At 46.1% G+C, this 17,608-nt stretch overlaps 2 protein-coding genes across 2 annotated transcripts; both read right to left on the reverse strand.

The window, feature by feature from the left end:
* Positions 1-9,351: 9,351 nt before the first annotated feature.
* On the reverse strand, positions 9,352-10,374 carry Krtap29-1 (keratin associated like protein 29-1). Its single transcript, XM_032912523.1, has one exon. The coding sequence runs from the start codon at positions 10,372-10,374 to the stop codon at positions 9,352-9,354; it is 1,023 nt and encodes a 340-aa protein (XP_032768414.1).
* Positions 10,375-15,813: 5,439 nt separating this feature from the next.
* LOC116908732 (keratin-associated protein 16-1) lies at positions 15,814-17,295 on the reverse strand. The gene has a single exon (XM_032912076.1). The coding sequence runs from the start codon at positions 17,293-17,295 to the stop codon at positions 15,814-15,816; it is 1,482 nt and encodes a 493-aa protein (XP_032767967.1).
* Positions 17,296-17,608: the final 313 nt, after the last annotated feature.

Below are 17,608 nucleotides of genomic sequence, written 5' to 3' on the forward strand. Positions count from 1 at the left end.
TAGCAAGGCAGAAAGGTATTTGCTTGTTAGAAACTGTATACCACATCAGAAGGGGGGAAAGTGCCACTGTGTTTAGAGAAAAATCTCTCTGACTTCCTAGCAAAGAGCCCCAGGTAGAGGATGGACGTGACGACGACAGAGACGTGCTCAGAAGTACCATCCGGATTATCCAGTAATGTTTGCTGCTGGTGGGGGAACACTTAGAGGACTCGGAATAGCAATAAACTAAAAGGTAGAGAAAGTCTGCAAAAGGCCTTCCCAGGGAAACACCCACCAGACCATCCATTTTCATGAAAACCAGGAGTTTTCAGCCAGAAGACAAACTCTGGATCTGGCAACTGTCTGTCAAGAAGGTTCATGAGGATTCTTTCCATGCCTGGAATTCCTGAGCTCTCTAAGCATTCTGCCTCGGCCTGTCATTACTAGATTGGTTCATTGCCAAGCAGATTGCCCTCTGAAGTCCACAGCATTCAAACAGCACTTAAGGAGAGCAGATATATGGCTATGAACTACAGTGTTCCCTTGAAAGAATGCTCCCTTCAAAGGACATTTGGGGCAGAACTCGCGGTTCTGATAAACTTAGAAGGATCTGGCCTTTAGCCTTGCAAACTCAGACTCGTTTTTGTTTATATACCAAGGGTGAAGCCACCGCTTGGAGCCGACACACGCTAAGGAAGCCTATAAAACCAGGGCATCTGTTTATTAACTTATGGTAGTGTTAGCTTACAGAAACTTCTCATCCTCCATATGACCGAGAAATCAACACAGGAAATGGAAAGAACAGAATGTCGGGGGACATTGGATATGCTCATTACATAATGTCTCCCCAGTGAAGCATGGGAATTCACAGTCCCAAGACTAGTCCCCACCAGCATGCCTCCATGGGCCATCCAATGGCTGGGCACTGGCAGACTTGTCTTAACTCTTGAGTGTCCATGCTTTGTCAATAGGTTTCACATTTTTATATACTTAGTCAAGATCTCTGTCAATTCTTCAGATTTTCAAGCTGTCTTTTCTTAAGTTGACTTTACATAGCTTGGTTTGAATCTTTTGTAAGAGAAATTCCTTTTTTATTGGATCTTTTATGTATTTCCATTTCAAATGTTATCCTCTTTCCTGGTTCCCCTGTCTCCCATCCCCCCTTCCCCTGCTTCTATGAAGATGCTCTCCCTTCCACCCACCGACTCCTACCTCAACACCCTGGCATTCCCCTACACTGGGGAAACAAGCCTTCACAAGACCAAGGACTTCTATTGATGCCAGACAATGCCATCCTCTGCTACATATGCGGCTGGAGCTATGGGTCCCTCCATGTGTACTTTTGGTTGGTGGCTTAGTCTCTGGGAGCTCTGGAGGGTCTGGTTGATTGATATTGTTGTTCTTCCTATGAGGTTGCAACCCCTTCAGCTCCTTCAGTCCTATCCAATCCTCCATTGGGTCCCCAAGCTCAGTCTGATGGTTAGCTGAAGCATTCTAATCTGTATCAGCAAGGCTCTGGCAGAGTCTCTCAGGAGACATCCATATCAGGCTCCTGTCAGCAAGCACTTTTTGGCATCAGCAATAGTGACTGGGTTTGGTGGCTGCATATGGGATGGATCCCCATGTGGGGCAGTCTCTGGATGGCCTTTCCTTCCATCAATGCTCCACTCTTTGTCCTTGTATTTCCTCCCACAAGTATTTTGTTCCCCCTTCTAAGAAGGAGTGAAGGATCCACATTTTGGATCTTCCAAGTCAGAAGTAGCATCTAACTGTGGCTTCCAACTTGAGGTGACATTTCGCCAACACCACTGTGTCATGAATCCCCATGGTGGAATTTATTTTGGTATAGCTCATACTGTCTCATCAGAGTATTTTCAAGTGTCTTTCAAATTTTGCTGTTTATTAGTCTTTCTCTTGTCTTCTAAGGTCTTCAAAATTGAGAATTCTCAGTGAGGTAGAACTATTATACAATGATAGCATGGAATTGTCATCATAATATTTCCTAGGCAAGTGTATGTGTATCCGTGTGTCTATATGTTTGTCTGTGTGTGTATGTGTGTGAGCATATGTGTTTATATGTATGTGTGGTCTGTGTGTATATGTGAGTGCATGTATGTGAGTGTATCCATGTGTGTTTAAATGTGTATGTATGTGTATATGTGCCTCTGTCCATCAGATTATGATCCAGCATCCCCAGCTTCTTATCTCTTTCTCTCTCTTTCTCTCTCTCTCTCTCTCTCTCTCTCACACACACACACACACACACACACACACACACACACACCATATGACTTTCCTCCTTCAATATAGTGTATTAAAGGCTGTACCATAATTAGTGTTCTCATTGTTTAAATCAAACATGAAAGACCATCTCTAGGTTGGCCTTTCTTTAATCCATATTTATTTGTTTGTTGAGAAACACATTCATAAAAGCACTAAACTAAGTAGAACAAAATAGACTTATTCTACATGCACGATGTTGGTGCAAGCACAGGCAAACCTTATAGGGAACATGGGGACCTGAACTGTATTTTTTAATCTCTTGTGCGTCTAGCTATTGAGCTTTCCATCCACCCTTCTGAACCTGAGGCTGCCCTCCCCTCATCTGAACTGCCCCTGGCGGCCCTTTGCCCTTTGGCTTCTATCAGGCCTGTGCAGCAAATCCAAAGTTCTCAGTCATCCCCGCCTTTCCACCTCAGCATCAATAACATAGAGAAAGACTTTTTAAAAAAAAGACTAAAAAATGTCTCCATGCCCAGAGAGTGGACCCTAGACAGCAGGCCTTACTCAACTTCAAAACTGACAAAGGGATTTCTTCCTCTTCCAGAACTCCTTTTGGGAAATCTTGATTATGTCACTAGAGAGAAGCTGCTGGCTGCTTCCTCCATATAGAAAGCACAAGGAGGAAGTCCTGAGTTGTATAAATAATTTGATAAGGAGGGCACATACTCTTGCCCACTTTTATCATAGCCGTATTGGCGGTTTTTGTAACCTGACCCGGCCAGAGAGCCCGTAGACCCCTTCTAAACAAAAGCCTTCCTCATCTGAGACTGCAGAAGGCAAGACTCGGGCTCTCTATCTTAAAGCAGATTCTTCTTTGAGATTAAGAGAGAAGGGAACAAGTTTCAATGATGTCGGTCCCCCTTGGGACTGATTCTCAGCAGCATTAACCCAGTTCTTCCCAAGCATCCTGGTTAAGTGTCTCATAGTCATAAATATAACAGTGCACAAGTACACTAACAATCCATGAAGAGCCGAAGCAAATCCCCCATGAGACAATCTGCCCACATAGATGAGTAAATGAAGAAATAAGATTTCAATGAGGGTCCTTTGGTTTAAAAAAATGTTTATTATGGCCTAAGGAGTCTACACAATGCTGTCTGTGTATTAAAAAGTAATGTGTGGCCAGGCATGGTGACACATGCCTATAATCCCAGCGCATGGGAGGCAGAGGCTGGAGGATTTCAAGTTCCAAGGCAGCCTGAGCTACCCAATGAGTTCTAGTACACACGGGCCTTGTCTGAAAAGCACGGGCTGTTATGTTTTCATACATGTTACACAGACTGAACGCATACACACATGCCAAGAACAGGTTACCTTTATAAGGGAAGAAGAAGGGAAAATTGAAATGTTTCCTTCTGAACTGAAATGGGGAAATGGGAAAGACAGACAGGCAGACACAAAGACCACACAGACAGACAGAGAAAAGGAGATTTTATTCCTCTTGATTTTACCATGACAGTTATAATTGCCCCCCTCCAAAAAAACCCTCAAAAACCAAAATGCCAGTTTGCTGTGCAGTGGGCATCTCTGGGTGTGATTGGTTACTGATTTGTTTTTATCTTCAGGATGCATTTGTAGCCACCCCTCATCTAACTGTGACCCACAAACACGGATCACACCAGCACCTACACGGATATAGACTCCTAAAGGAAGTCTGGGAGTCTGGAATCCTTGGTTCATTGGGACACTGGAAATTGAGATTGGACAGAGAGCTACTGAAAGAGTGAAGCGAAGGAATGTATGCTGGGCTGGAGACTTACGGACATGGCTTCTGTCTCTTCAGATGACGGGGAAAGACTGTGTTCTAAAGACTGACTGACTCACAGACACCGAGAATCTCTGAGTCCTTATCGCCGCACAGTCTGCATGCTTACGTCCAGAGCAGTTAGAGGCTGGAAGTGCCACAGGATGGTCTTTGAGAAACCTTAGAAAACCGAAGCTGCTTGGTGTGTTTAAGACAGGCAAACAGCACACTAGGGTTTTCAAGTTCCTTTACCTTTAAGCTTGATTTTTCTCAAAAAAAAAAAAAGAAAGAAAGAAAGAAAGGGAAAGAAAGAAAGAAAGAAAGAAAGAAAGAAAGAAAGAAAGAAAGAAGAAAAGAAAAGAAAGAAAGGAAGGAAGGAAGGAAGGAAGGAAGGAAGGAAGGAAGGAAGGAAGAAAGAAAGAAAGAAAGAAAGAAAGAAAGAAAGAAAGAAAGAAAGAAAGAAAGAAAGAAAGAGAAAGAAAGAAATTCTAGAATGGCTTATTCAAAGGACTCTTTGGAATTGTTTTGGAAAAGACAACATATACCACCAATTAGACAAAGTCATTTCAAGCCATCCAATGTTTTGTTTTTGCTAGAGTATGTTGATAGGTGAAGCTCTGTGTAAATGATCCTGGATTCTGCAGGATGGGTGAAAGACCTCTCTTAATGCCTTAGGAGACAATGTGAAGGTATGGATCAAATCCAGTGGCAATTTGCCCAGGCCTGTTTCATTGTTATTATGGTCTTACTTCATCCAATCTTAGTGAGAATTTAAGCCCAAATTCAAGCTGAGATCCTGGTTAGGAAATGTGTCAGAGGGCTGGTTAGGCAGGCAGCCCGCCACAGAGGTGCAGGATTTCCCAGTACAGGATTTCAGAGCATTGGAAGCTCTTATCAGCATTTCACTCAGATCCTAATTTAGAGGTACCAAGCTGAGCCACACCTGCATTTCTGTCCCACAGAAATACCAAGATGCTACGTGTTAATTGCTCTGAACAGATACTTTTTGAAATCATTTCTTTTGCAGCATAGATCATTAATAAAACTAAACAGATTTTCATGTTTAAAAGTGCATAGTTCATGTGAGCGTGTATGTGTGCATGTGTTTATGTGTATATAAGTGCATGTGCACATGCATGTGCTCATAAAGAACAGAGGTCAAGTTCCAGAATCTTTTCTCAGGAGCCATTCGCCTTGGTTGTTGAAACAAGGTCCCTTCCTGGGGCCTACAGTTCACCAGCCAACTCGCCCCACAGATTCTCCAGCATCTGCTTCTCTGGCCTTAGGATGTCAAGCACCCATCACCATACCTCCCTAGCCCTGTATGTGAGTCCCGGAGATCAAGCCCAGGCTTGCATTCTCTCACAGCAAACACTTCTCCACCTGGGCCAACTCCCCGGCCCCCCGATGCACTGCTCTGTAAAGCAGTTTGAGAGAAGAATGAATAAGTGACACATTACATGGCTTATAGGAATCTTGAAGTTTGTAAGGCCTGCACTAGACTTTATTTAAACACTTCATGGGTGATACAGACTGTCTCCAGATGTGGATAAATAACAGTGGCAAGAACTACGCAACAAGGAAATCTCGGGAGAGGTTGGATCTAAGCTGAGCTAAGGTGAGAGGATACAGAGGAGACGTCACCGCATGGACAACACTTTATTTCAGTTACATTTTCTGTAAGGATCCAAAGCAAATGTTAAAAAAGAAAAGGAAGGAAGGAAAGGAGGAAAGGAAGAAGGGAGGGAGGAAAAAGAGAGGTAGGGAGGAAAGAGGGGACGGAGGGAGGGGGGAAGGGAGAAAAAAGGAAAAATTGTCTATGGTGGATGTTGGGCACTGGCATGCTCTCCTTATGTTTTGAAAATTGTTTCTCTATTCCAGACATAAGTATAAATAGGGATTTTCTTATGAGCATGTTCAGACTGAACGCTGTTTATAACAGGAGGTTCAGATGTTTTGTGGGCAAGTTCTAGCAAACCTACAAGAAGCAAACAAATGTTATCTGACCTGATGCCAAGCACCATTAAAAAGAAAACAAGTCACAGGTCTTCCCACCCCACCTCTTAAAGCCATTGTGCTTGGAGCCTACGGTCCGTGCACTGACAGAGGAGCACTAAGTTGAGAAACCCATAACTGTGACCATGAAAAGAATAAGACAGTTGGATCTGGTAGCCCAGACGCTGGTTCAAAGGCTAACGCTCGCTACTCGGGAGATTGAGGCAGAAAGGTCTTAAGTTCAACACCCGCCTGGGGTTCACAATAAGCAAGTTCAAGGCAACCCTTGAAGGCAAAACTTTAAAAGAGTGAGAGGAGAACTGAGGCCACAGTCCGGTTTTGCCTAACATGTGCAAAAACTGTAGCTTCAGTCACTGGCACCACAAAACCTAATTAATTTATTTATGGAAATAAATTTGATAGGCCGAAAATACTGCAAAAGACTCAGGCATGCTGACATCTGGTATAGCTAAGGGAAGTATTGGAGGAGATGGACCCTCCCCTGAAACACTGTAACATAAGGGACATTATAGAGCATCCCCATCAGTAAAGGGTAAGAGGCATCCAACATGCAAGATCCCATCTCTTCCCCACAAGACTGTCATCTTTGTCTGTCCCTACCTTTCATTTGGGACTCCAGTTACAAATAATGGGTAATTGTAACGGACACATCAACCAACAGCGGGATTGAACGCCGATTCACGAAATCACACAAATATGGTCAGTTGACTTTTGACAGGAGTTCTAAGGTCGCCCAACAGAGAGAGAATAGTCTTCTCTGCAAATAAGGTTAGAATAACTAGACAGCTGTATCCCAAAGCTAAAAGAATATCTCCACATTTTTCTGTTCTAAATTTGTTTTGTAATCCCTTCCTGCCATGAAAACCAATATGGGATCAACACTGTGATTGTGCTTTGGCAGGGAGGGGACCCTGCTGCTCTTGCCGTCATGCTGAAAGCAGAAGGGTTCTGGGCCCCTGTGTATTTCTGCATGGAATTCCATTTTTCCCCTCTCTTCTCTGCATATTGAACCAGAGATTCCAGTGTCTCTATGTGAAGATGAGCAGTGTAGCATTTGACAACGTATCTTCCTTCTCTCGTGCCATTGTATGTGTGGGGGGCCAATTCTCCCCATCCATCGTGTGGGCACTTGGGAAAGTCACCAGAACCTACAGGATTTTATTTAGAGTGGATAATCCATATGATAACTTTTATCTTCAGGGTTTTCTTGTTTTCCCCTGGAAAGCAAAAGTGGTGCTCCGTTTTAAACTTTAAATGTATAAAGGTTTTTGATTACGGTATAGCTAAACCTGCACGCAGAGAACTGGATGCTTTTCTCTTGGAATAGAACTATGGCCTTCCCAGATGGATTCTTATAACAGCATCTTCCTCAGACTTGGTCACCCTAACTTTGTATCTTGTAGGCACGTTACAGGCTGACCTCCAGGCTGTGTAGATTGAATAAGGAGATCTGACTCAACGTCTTACTGTTTCCATAGCTAGACAACGTGGGTAGTTTGCTAGTGTAGGCTTCTACACTTGACTTTTTTTTACTCTCTGTCACTCTTTTAAATAAGATTTAGTTACCCCAATACTATGGTAATTGTGTCTGCGACTACTGTCCCGCAGACCTGTTGCTCAAAGTCAAGGTATACAGAGGGCAGGTAAGAGTGGCAATACAAACGCTGGCCAAGAAGACGAGCCATCGTAAGAAATTCGCACTGGCAGTTAGGAGTCCTTTCACTCTCTCACTGGCTGTGTAGCAGGAAGTCCTCAGACGTGACCGTGGAGCTCTGAATAAAGAGGTCTTTCTGTCCGATGTCACCATGAGAGAGAACCCCTGACTGCCTAAGCTTTTCAATGCTATAAAGCAGAGCTAAAATTCAATGCCTGATCAAACTCAAAGTTTTTTGATGTATAAACTTTCTGAATTCAACTATTCCATCAATAAGCAAAGTGTGGCCAAAACCTGTCTGCATGGGTAGGGTATCATTCCTGCACAGGACTTTGTTTAGTCAATGAATACCTGTCAGGAGTCTTGCCCCAGTAAAGAAACATATTTAGTATTTTTAGTTTTATTTTTAATTGGACATTAAATAATTTTTTTTAAAAAAATCCTTAGACGGGCAATGGTGGTGCATGCCTTTAATCCCATTACTCAAGAGACAGAGGCAGGTAGATCTCTGAGTTCAAGACCATCCTGCTCTACAGTGACAGTTCTAGGACAGCCAGGGCTACCAAGAGGAACCCTAATTCAGGAGATGGGGTAGGGGTGACTATCATTAGATGAATATCCCTAAGCTGTCCTCCATGACCAATATCTCAGATTTGTGTTTACCTATTTCTATATGGTCAGGTTTGATCTGGTTAGTTTGGTTCAATTTGAGGTCTCTGTAGCCCAAAGTAGCCTGGCATTCATTTTGTATCTGAAGATGTCCTTTAGCTGCTGTTCTTCCTCCCCGGTGCTAGGATTGCGGGAATGTACCAGCATTCAGTTTAGGAGGAGCTTGGGATCTAGCCCTGGGCTTCCTGCATTCCAGGCAAGCTCGTTACCAACGCTGCTGCATCCCTGACCTATACAGCTATTGTTGTTATGGGATCTCCTTATGCACCCTGGGCAGCCGGAAGTTCATGATCCTCTCAGTCTCCTGGGTGCTGGGGTTAAGGGCCTGCTACTCTACACTCAGTCCACAGGTTTGTGTTCCTCTAAAGCTCTCCCGAATTATCTCTGTTTCTAGTTTTTCAAATCCACTCGTCATGGAGAAACTAAGGCCACTCAGTTCCAAAGAGCTCTTGGTGATCAGAAGGTCAGAAACAAGCTAGTTACTTGTCTTTTCTCCTTGCCCATCTATAGTTCCAGATACCTGCTACCTGACCAGAGGGCTCCGGTCAATGTGTTCAAATGTGACCTAAATGAAAGCAGTCTGTAAGTTTTACACAATACATTTAACCACTCAAATTTTTATTAGCAGCCAGCAGCAAAACCGTCTCCAGGAAGACAAGGCAAAACCAAAAGAAAGGAGAATTGGAGAGAAGGCTTTGCTGACATGAAATGAACTGACATCAGGAAATGCATTCTGAGAGGGCCGACCATGCCTGCTGATATGCCACTGTTGGGTAAGATCTCCTCAGAGCTGACAAGTCCTCTCCTCTGCACTTGGAGAGAATGAAGGTCTGAACTCCAGTAAAGCCATCTGTCCAGGTCTGGAAACAATGTCTGTGAAGGGCCGGAGGCAGGCTCCCACAGGATAGCTCCATACCTGTGGACTATAGCACACCCTCAGAAGGGTTATGTAGAGAGTTCCATCGTGAATCTTGGCCTTAGGGAGGCTGGACTCACAGCTAGGTTGTCAAGAAGTGGGCCCACAGGTGCCCGCTTGGCACATGTCTGGAGAGGTTGGTGGACAGCAGCCACTGCTGGAAGGTTTACCTACACCAGTCACACAGCAAGGGGGATGGCAGGAAAGAGATTCGCAGCCACTCTGACTGGGAGTGGGTTCGCCACAAATCGATTGGCCAGAAATCATAACACATGAGCCTGATTTGCTGCTGCTCTTTGCAAAACAGGGGAACTGGCAGGGAGCCGCTGGCTGGCAGATGAAGGAGATTAAAGGTGCTGGTTGACAGTGAAGTAACTGGCAAGGGGAGGGCACACAGCAAGTTTGACCGCAAGAACACATACATGTTACCGGCTGGCAGGAGACAGGCATGCAGGGAGCTGACTGGCAGGACTTAAGAACATAGCAGATGGGTTGGTAATAAACTGACTGGCATGGCTGACCTTCACCTTTGGGGGGTTGACATGGCCCTCCTTGGTAGCAGGTTGGTTGGCACGAGCCAGTCTCACAGCTGGATGGTAGACACGGAGTCTGAGCACAGGATGTTACTTCAGAGCAGGATGGCTGGCAGGATCCATCATCACAGGAAGCTGGTGGGTCACGTGCTGTCAGGCATGGCGCCGATGGGCAGGCAGATCCCTGGCCGGAGCTCTGGCCGGAGGAGCTGTTCTCACAGCACATCGTGTGACGAGAAGCAGATTCCAGACAGGAGGGCTGGCGTGAGGCAGCAGATTGAGGAGTCCCACGGGGGCCGGATGCACAGCCCGCTGTGTGCGAACCTATGGGCCGGCAAATAAAACCCACACAGGGAGTTTCTGGAAAGCACGTTGCTAGGCAAGAAACGGGTTCAGAGATAACTGGGGCACTGTCGGGTGTTGGACGGTTTTCTTGGTGTGTAACCAATTGCCACGTCCTGCTCTGGCAGGAACTGGGCAAATGGATGGTATTTCTAAGGCAGCCACCATTAGAGCATGTAGAGATGGTGGGCACCGCTGGAACAGCCGTGGGGGTTCCGGGACGACAGCTGTCTGCCATGGCGCTCCTTCTAGCCACGCTGGAAGGCTGCAAGCTCCATCCCTCTGAAAAAGACATCTGACTCCAAGAGGGTTTTATAGCCCTTCCCCGGGGTGTTGGCCCTGCCTACAGCATCTTTCCTTGTTACTGTTCTTATTCATTTACATATAAACACCAGGTAAGGGCTCAGGGGCCCTGGAAGAGGCCCCCACTGGGAGTTTTCTTTGCCAAATTTGGATGCACTCTGGGATGAGCTGTCTCTTTTACGGGTTGTTCCTCAGCCTCACCGAAGCCAGCCTTTCCTCAGTACCCTCTCATCAGGAGGCCTCCTCCAAGAGGAAGCCGCTCTTCCTCCAGGACGCAGTTCTGCGCCATCAGGTGAGGTGGGGCGTTGATGGTATTCAAAGAGAAGGTGTGATATCAAAGACGAAGAACAGAAAACTAGTTTGTAGATCCCAAGGATGCTTCCGAGTGCCCCCTCTCCCGAGAGTCCTCACATCAGTGCTTTGGACTTAACTCTCGATTCATTCGGTGCCAACAATTAACAGCTGTAACGTCTTCCATTGGCTCAGTTACCGAATACGATTGGGCCTTTGGTGGCATCTTTCATTTATCCTTGAAATGGCCTTAGCTAATAAAGTATGGGTGACGTCCCTATTTTAAAAGTAACAAGACGAACTTGAGTTTAAACTGTGATTAAAACAAAATGCAAATCCAGAGTGGTCCGCTCCGTTGGATTTCCCGAGGAGGTACAGAGAGCACCAGTGGCAGGTACAGAGAAGTCGAGCAGGACATTCACGCATCAGGGCTGGCCCGTAAGCAGCATGTCCAGGCCCTGTGATGGGGATCATCTTCCCAGCGTGGTGTGATGTTAGCTGGATCAAGCAGGTTGAGTGTTTATCTCTATTTACTAATAGACCCAGAAGGGTTGCTGTAAGTTCAAGCCCAGTGTGGGCTGCATGGTGAGTTCCAGCTCACCCGCACGGAGTCATGAGAAATTTCTCAAACACTTCTAGGGAAGTAAGACAAACCTTCAAATGTTTCACAAAGGAGTATTAAACTCATAAAATGGAGATCAACAGCTTATGAATCCCACAGAGGCAAAACTTCGGCAACCAGAAAAACCAGGTCATCTCTGCAAAGCATTTTAAAAGTTCAAGCAATCTCTCACAAGAAGGATTGGTGATGCTCTCTCTGGACCTGTCCCTTTTTCCTCTGGGCTCAAGTGGGTGGCTGCACCGACCGACTCCTGCATCCCACGTGAGTGCACATCCTGGCCTGGATCCTGCTGGGGCTTTCCATGGTGTGGGGTGGCAGGCAGGGCAGGTCTTGACTTCTGGATTTGCAGCTCATTCTCTGGAATGAAATGGCTCATTACCCCCATCTTCAAAGTACCAGGACATCATAAGCTTCCTTGTTGTTTCTTGGGTTAACTCGGCTGCTTCAGAAACATGAAATAGCTGGAGATTCAGGAAGGGTATAGCAAGGGGACAGCTGTGGAATCTTGCCTTTTTTGCTCCCTCCTCTCCCTCCATTTTGAAAGAAGAGAAACTCCTGGGGAGAGCTGTACCTGAGAGACACTCACCGTCGTCATTAAAGAGCTCTTCTCTACCACTGTCTTTCCCGTCATGGTGTGCATGGCTCCTGGCACCCTCCTCCTCATGCTCTCATTTTGTCATCTTTAAAACTGCAGCCATTTCGAGCCCCTATAATGCTGATATGTTTACCCCAAAGTTCTTCATCCCCCGAAAGAAATACATTTAGTCTCCCCAAAGAAGTCAACCAGACTAAGAAACACACAAATAGTTGAAAATGTAGCATCAATTTCAGTTTGAAAACTGAAATTCTGTGCTGAGCTGCCCCGGTTGCGTCAACGGAAAACTTCATTTCTCATCTATTTTTCTCCAAGTGATTTTGCTTTTTTTTTTCTTAAAAACATACCCCAGTTGAGAGAAAATTTTATTTTCTATCAACTTAATACAATTGAAGGTTCTGAAGACACCTGTAACATCATTCAAAGACATCTCATGACTACAGCATGAGAAACAGTGATAGGGCTGGAGAGAGGCCTTAGCATTTAAACTGCTTGCTACACAACCATGAGGACCAGAGTTCAGATGCCACATTAAACAGCTAGTCATGGCCGTGGATGCCCATGTCGTCGACATAGTTAGAGTTTGACACACAAAGATCACTAGCTTTCGGTGGTCACCACCCTAGCTTCAGTGAGAGGCCCTGGGTCAGGGAAACAAGTCAGAGAGTGAGCCAGTAGGACAAGTAAAGTCCTCCTCTGACTGCAGACCAAATTCACATCTGCATGCACACACACACACACACACACACACACATACACACACAGAGAGAGAGAAAGAGAGAGACAGAGACAGAGACAGAGACACAAAGACAGAGACACAGAGACAGAGACACAGAGAGACAGAAGGACAGAGAGAGACAGAGACAGAGAGAGACAGAGACAGAGACAGGGACACAGAGAGACAGAAGGACAGAGAGAGACAGAGACACAGAGGGAGAGAAAGACAGAGACAGAGAGACAAAGATACATATGGATATACACAGCATACATTCTCTGGCTCTTTCTCTCATTCTCTCTTAATCAATATAGTTATTCATAATTATTTTCTAAAAAACAAACTTTGGACCCAGCTTCATGTTTAAATAATTTGTTACTGATATATATATATATATATATATTTCATGTATATATGTATATATATACACATATATATATTTCATGTAAGATATATGTCTTTGTATCTGTGTATTTATATATGCATATATATCATACATATATGTATAGGTTGTTTTTATACTTTAAATATAAATATCATCTTCTAGGAATTATTTAAATCAATCGACATCCTTATTAGGGCTCACCCGTGTTGTTACAGCGATCTTCCCCTTTTTCACTTCAACATAATACTTCATAGTGTTAATTAAACCATATTTTATTTGTCTTTTCATTGGCACTTGGCTTGATTGACCTTCAGATTATTTCATCTCAGACATAGGAGAAAAACAGGACAGGGAGAAATCTTGAAGAATAATGATGGTTTACATGAAACACTAAATCTAGTGCCTAGCACCAAGAATGGAAACCCTGGACAACTCCTCATCTGAAGGAGATAGGTTAAATCCTATTATCCTGTCACGAGAGTAACTCCAACCAACACCCATGTGCAGGTAAGTGTCACTATCGACTTTCTCCCTCTGCTGTTGTCTAATCTACAGATTCTCCAATGGCTGGTTTCATGATTCCCTCAGTTGATAGGAACCAGGATTTCTGCTTCATGATCTCCAAGGCTCCTCAGAAAATGACTGTCCCATTCAAATGTCAGTGGTGACAAAGCTGGGAAGCCCTGGTCTCTCCTCTTCGGTGCTTATAATTGTTCATGGAGGAGAGAAGAGACCCTTTATCCTGTGTGTGAAGTGAGGATGTGACTGCTTGTAAGAGAGACTTTGTGTTTCCATTGTAAGAGGCAACATTTAGATAACAAGTGTCCGTGGGGCTCAGAACGCAATGCTCTCCTACACCCCATTGCCCAACCCTCCTCACTACAAGCAAGACTCCCATTTGCTGTTCTCATTCCTCTTTGACCTCCCCCTGCAGAAGACAGCTGTTTCTTTCTGTTTCTCTACATCCAAGACCATGTCTTCCCATTGAGTTTTCCACACCAAGGTCAAAGAGAGTTTCCAAAACCCATTTTTCTTCATGCCCCTGTCCTGCATACAGCCTCTCCATGACTTCACATAAGTCCTTCACCAAACCAAACATCTATCTATCCCACAAGGTCCTCCGTGGGAAGATCATTGTCTGCTACCCACCATCAGGGCTCACCTTCCCTCGAAGGACTCCTCTGCCCAAACATCGCCTAGTGGACAGTTGGCTCCCAGCCCTGCTCATCTGTCTGTACATTTCCTTCCCAAGGAGCTCCTCTTCTGCACCTGGTTTACTCTTACTTGTACCAAAGGATATGAATTCTCTGCTTTGCATAAAGGAATATAGTGACTGTCTCATTGACATGTGTCACCACACCACCAAGTGATTTTCCTGAAGACTGGGGACTGAGACTTCTGTCTTTTTACTCCTAGAACATTAAACTATCCATGTCACTTACCTAGCAGCTATTCTGTAAGCACCACTGATTGCCTAGCTAGATGCATGATTAGAAGGATGAGCAGGTTGGAAAGGAGGAAGGAGAGGAGGGAGAGAAGGAGGAGGAAGATTGAGGGATAGAAAGAAATAAGAACAAGGAGAAAAGAGGAGAGGGAAAAGAGGAAGGAAGTAATAGGGAGGAGAAAAGGGAAAATTAAAATGAAGAGAAAGAAAAGAGGAGGAAGGAAGAAAAGAAAGGAAGAGAGGAGGGAACAGAGGAAAAGAGGGGAGGGTAAAAGGGAGGGGAAGAGAGAAGGAAAGGTAAAGAAGGAAGACTTGGTGGTGATAACAATAGACACTTTAAAAGAAAAGAGGAAAAAGAGGAGGAAGTAAAGAAGGAAGAGGGTGGCAAGAATAGAAAGGAGGTTGGGAAGTAGAGAAGAAAGGGGAAGTAAGGGAGGAAAAATAGAAAAATGAGGGAGGTAAGAAAGCAAAGAATGAAGAATCAAAAGAGCTAATGAACAGTAGAAACTGTGAGAGAGAAGGAGAAAGGAAGTGAAGAAGGAGAGAATAGATGGGGGAAGAGAGAACAATAACAGCTTTAAAGGAAAGGGGAGGAAGTGGAAGGACAAAGGAGAGGTTGGAAGGTGGAGGAAAGAGAGAGGAAAGGAAAGAAGAAAGAAGAGGAGAAAGGGAGAAAACACACATGGAAGAAATAATGGATGAGCAAGGGAGGGAGAGATTGAGGCATGAATGAATCAAAGGAAAGAGATTGAAAAGGGATAGGTGAGTAGAAGAAGGGAGAGAGGAAAAGAGAGAGGGAAGGGGAAGGTGGAGTGAAGGGAGAATGGGTGGTGTGATACCTGGAAGAATAGAAGGAAGAAGGGAAGGAGGAATAGAAAGAAGGAAGGATGGATGGAAGGAGGGGTGGTCGGGGGCGAGGAGGGGGTTTCTCCAAGAAAAGCAAGACCATGTGTCACTTCAACTTGGCCACTTTTATTGCACAATTAAATATATCTCGCTGCAGATGCTCCCAAGGAACACAATACACGAGGACAGAGCTTCTTGAGCAAGAAAGAGCCCAGATGGTGTGGCAACACAGTTCTCAGTGTACTGGTGACAGAAGACTAGAACATTCCATTCTCTGTGCAGGAGAAAATATCTTCACTAGGACCACTAGGAGGCTGGAACTTTTGCTAAGTTCTCTGAAGCATAAGCAAGTGGTGTGTGGCCGGGTAGAATGAACAAGATTCTAGCTAAGTCGTAATGAGCTATGCACGGGGCTTTCCCAGTTTCTCTCTGGCTTTTAACTGTTGCTTTGCAGGAGCTAGTGAGCTGGGGCTGGCTTAGCGGTCAGCAGGCTTGCTGGCAGCAGTCTGGGGGGCTGCTGCCTCACGGGTGATGGGGCTGGCGGGTTTGTTCTCAGAAGGCTGGCAGGGAGTCTCATCTGGGACCTCTGTCTTGCCAGGTGTTGAGTCAGCACAGTCGGGTTGACTGGAAGTTGGCTTTTTGCAGTCAGTCTTATCGCTGTCAGAATCGGTGCAAGGCTGGCGGGAGCAGACAGGGCGGTAGGAGTAAGAAGCTAGGCAGGTGGGACGGCGTAGTATGGAGTAGCAGGAGCGGTAGCAGGCAGGGCGGTAAGTGATGGATGTCACATATGGTTGCCTGAAGGTGATGGGTCCAGAACAGATGGGGCGGCAAATAGGGCGGCAAGAAACTGGACTACAAGGTGGCTTGCAGGAACTGGGTATGTAGAAAGTCCGAGGTGGGCAAGCTGGTTGGCAGATAGCAGATGCAGAAGACCCAGGACGGCAGCAAGCAGGTTGGCAGGAGGGAGATGGGCAGGAAACAGGCTCACAGCAGACAGAACGGCATCGTTTGACTATGTAGCAGGAAGGTTGGCATGGACTGGGCACACACACCGATGGTAGGCAAGGGCTGGGCTCAGGGCAGACAGGTTGGCAAATACTGGAGACGCAACCTGAGGAGTCTTGGCAGCTGCTAGAACCACATGGTGGCTCACAAGGGCCCTGGACACAGCAGACAGGACGGAGACAAACAGACTCACACACCAGAGCCATACACGCAGTTGGCTGACAAGCACTGGCCTCTGAGCAAGGTGGCTCACAGGGACTGGACTCACAGTCGACCGGCTGGCAGCTACTGGTTGCAGAGCAGACAGATGGACAGCAGCTAGGTGTCGGGCATACTGGCTGGCAGCAAGCAGGCTCACAAACCACAGGCTCACAGATCATTGGTTGGCAGGAAGCAGGCACAGTGCAGACAGCTGAGCAACAGCTGGGCTCGCAGATGACTGGCTGGCAGCAGCTGGGTTTACAGATCACTGGCTGGCAGGAGGTGGGCAAGCAGAGGACAGGCTGACAGGATGTCGTCTCACAACACACGGGCTGGCACAGGGTGGCCTCGCAGCACACAGGTTGGGCACAGGTGTTCATGGAGCAAGATGGCTCACAAATGGTGGCCTCACAGCACACAGGTTGGGCACAGGTGTTCATGGAGCAGGAAGGCTCACAAATGGTGGCCTCGCAACACACAGGTTGGGCACAGCTGCTCACAGAACAGGAGGGCTCGCAAATGGTGGCCTCGCAGCACACTGGCTGGCAGCAACTGCTCACGGAACATGAGGGCTGACAGCATTGGGAGCCACAGCCAGAGGACCCACAGCTGTCCTCACAAGTCACCAGCTGCCATGTCTGACTCCGGCAGGAGCTGGGTAGGCAGATGGGTCCTCCGCAGCTCACCTCGGTAGAGCAGAGGGAGATGGCGGGCAGGGAGGGGCATTTCCTAGAGCAACAGCAGCCAGCCATGGTGGAGATACCTCTGTCTTGGAGTGAGTGCTGCCTGAGTGTGGCATCTCCCTTTTATACTCCCTCAGCGGTGCGTGCTGTTTGGAGGCCCCCTGCATTTTTTCCTCATTGTTGTTTGGGCCCTGTTTCTGGGGGAACATCTTATTATGCCAACACTTGTTGATCTGGAAGTTGTTTGTCTGCCCATAAAGAAGATGTTTGTTTACTGGCTTGCTAAATAGGGAACCCTCAAAGCTACAGGTAGTCACGGGATGAGCATTGTCACCTTCACGATGGATGGTCTCCATCCTGGCATCCTGAAGAAGGAAAGAGG

Source organism: Rattus rattus, chromosome 9, assembly GCF_011064425.1.
Source record: "Rattus rattus isolate New Zealand chromosome 9, Rrattus_CSIRO_v1, whole genome shotgun sequence".
Taxonomy (NCBI): Eukaryota; Metazoa; Chordata; class Mammalia; order Rodentia; family Muridae; genus Rattus; species Rattus rattus.

Coding starts and splice junctions, on each gene's coding strand:
- Krtap29-1 (XM_032912523.1), bottom strand. CDS start 10,374: ATGGCAGACAGCTGTCGTCCCGGAACCCCCACGGCTGTTCCAGCGGTG.
- LOC116908732 (XM_032912076.1), bottom strand. CDS start 17,295: ATGGCTGGCTGCTGTTGCTCTAGGAAATGCCCCTCCCTGCCCGCCATC.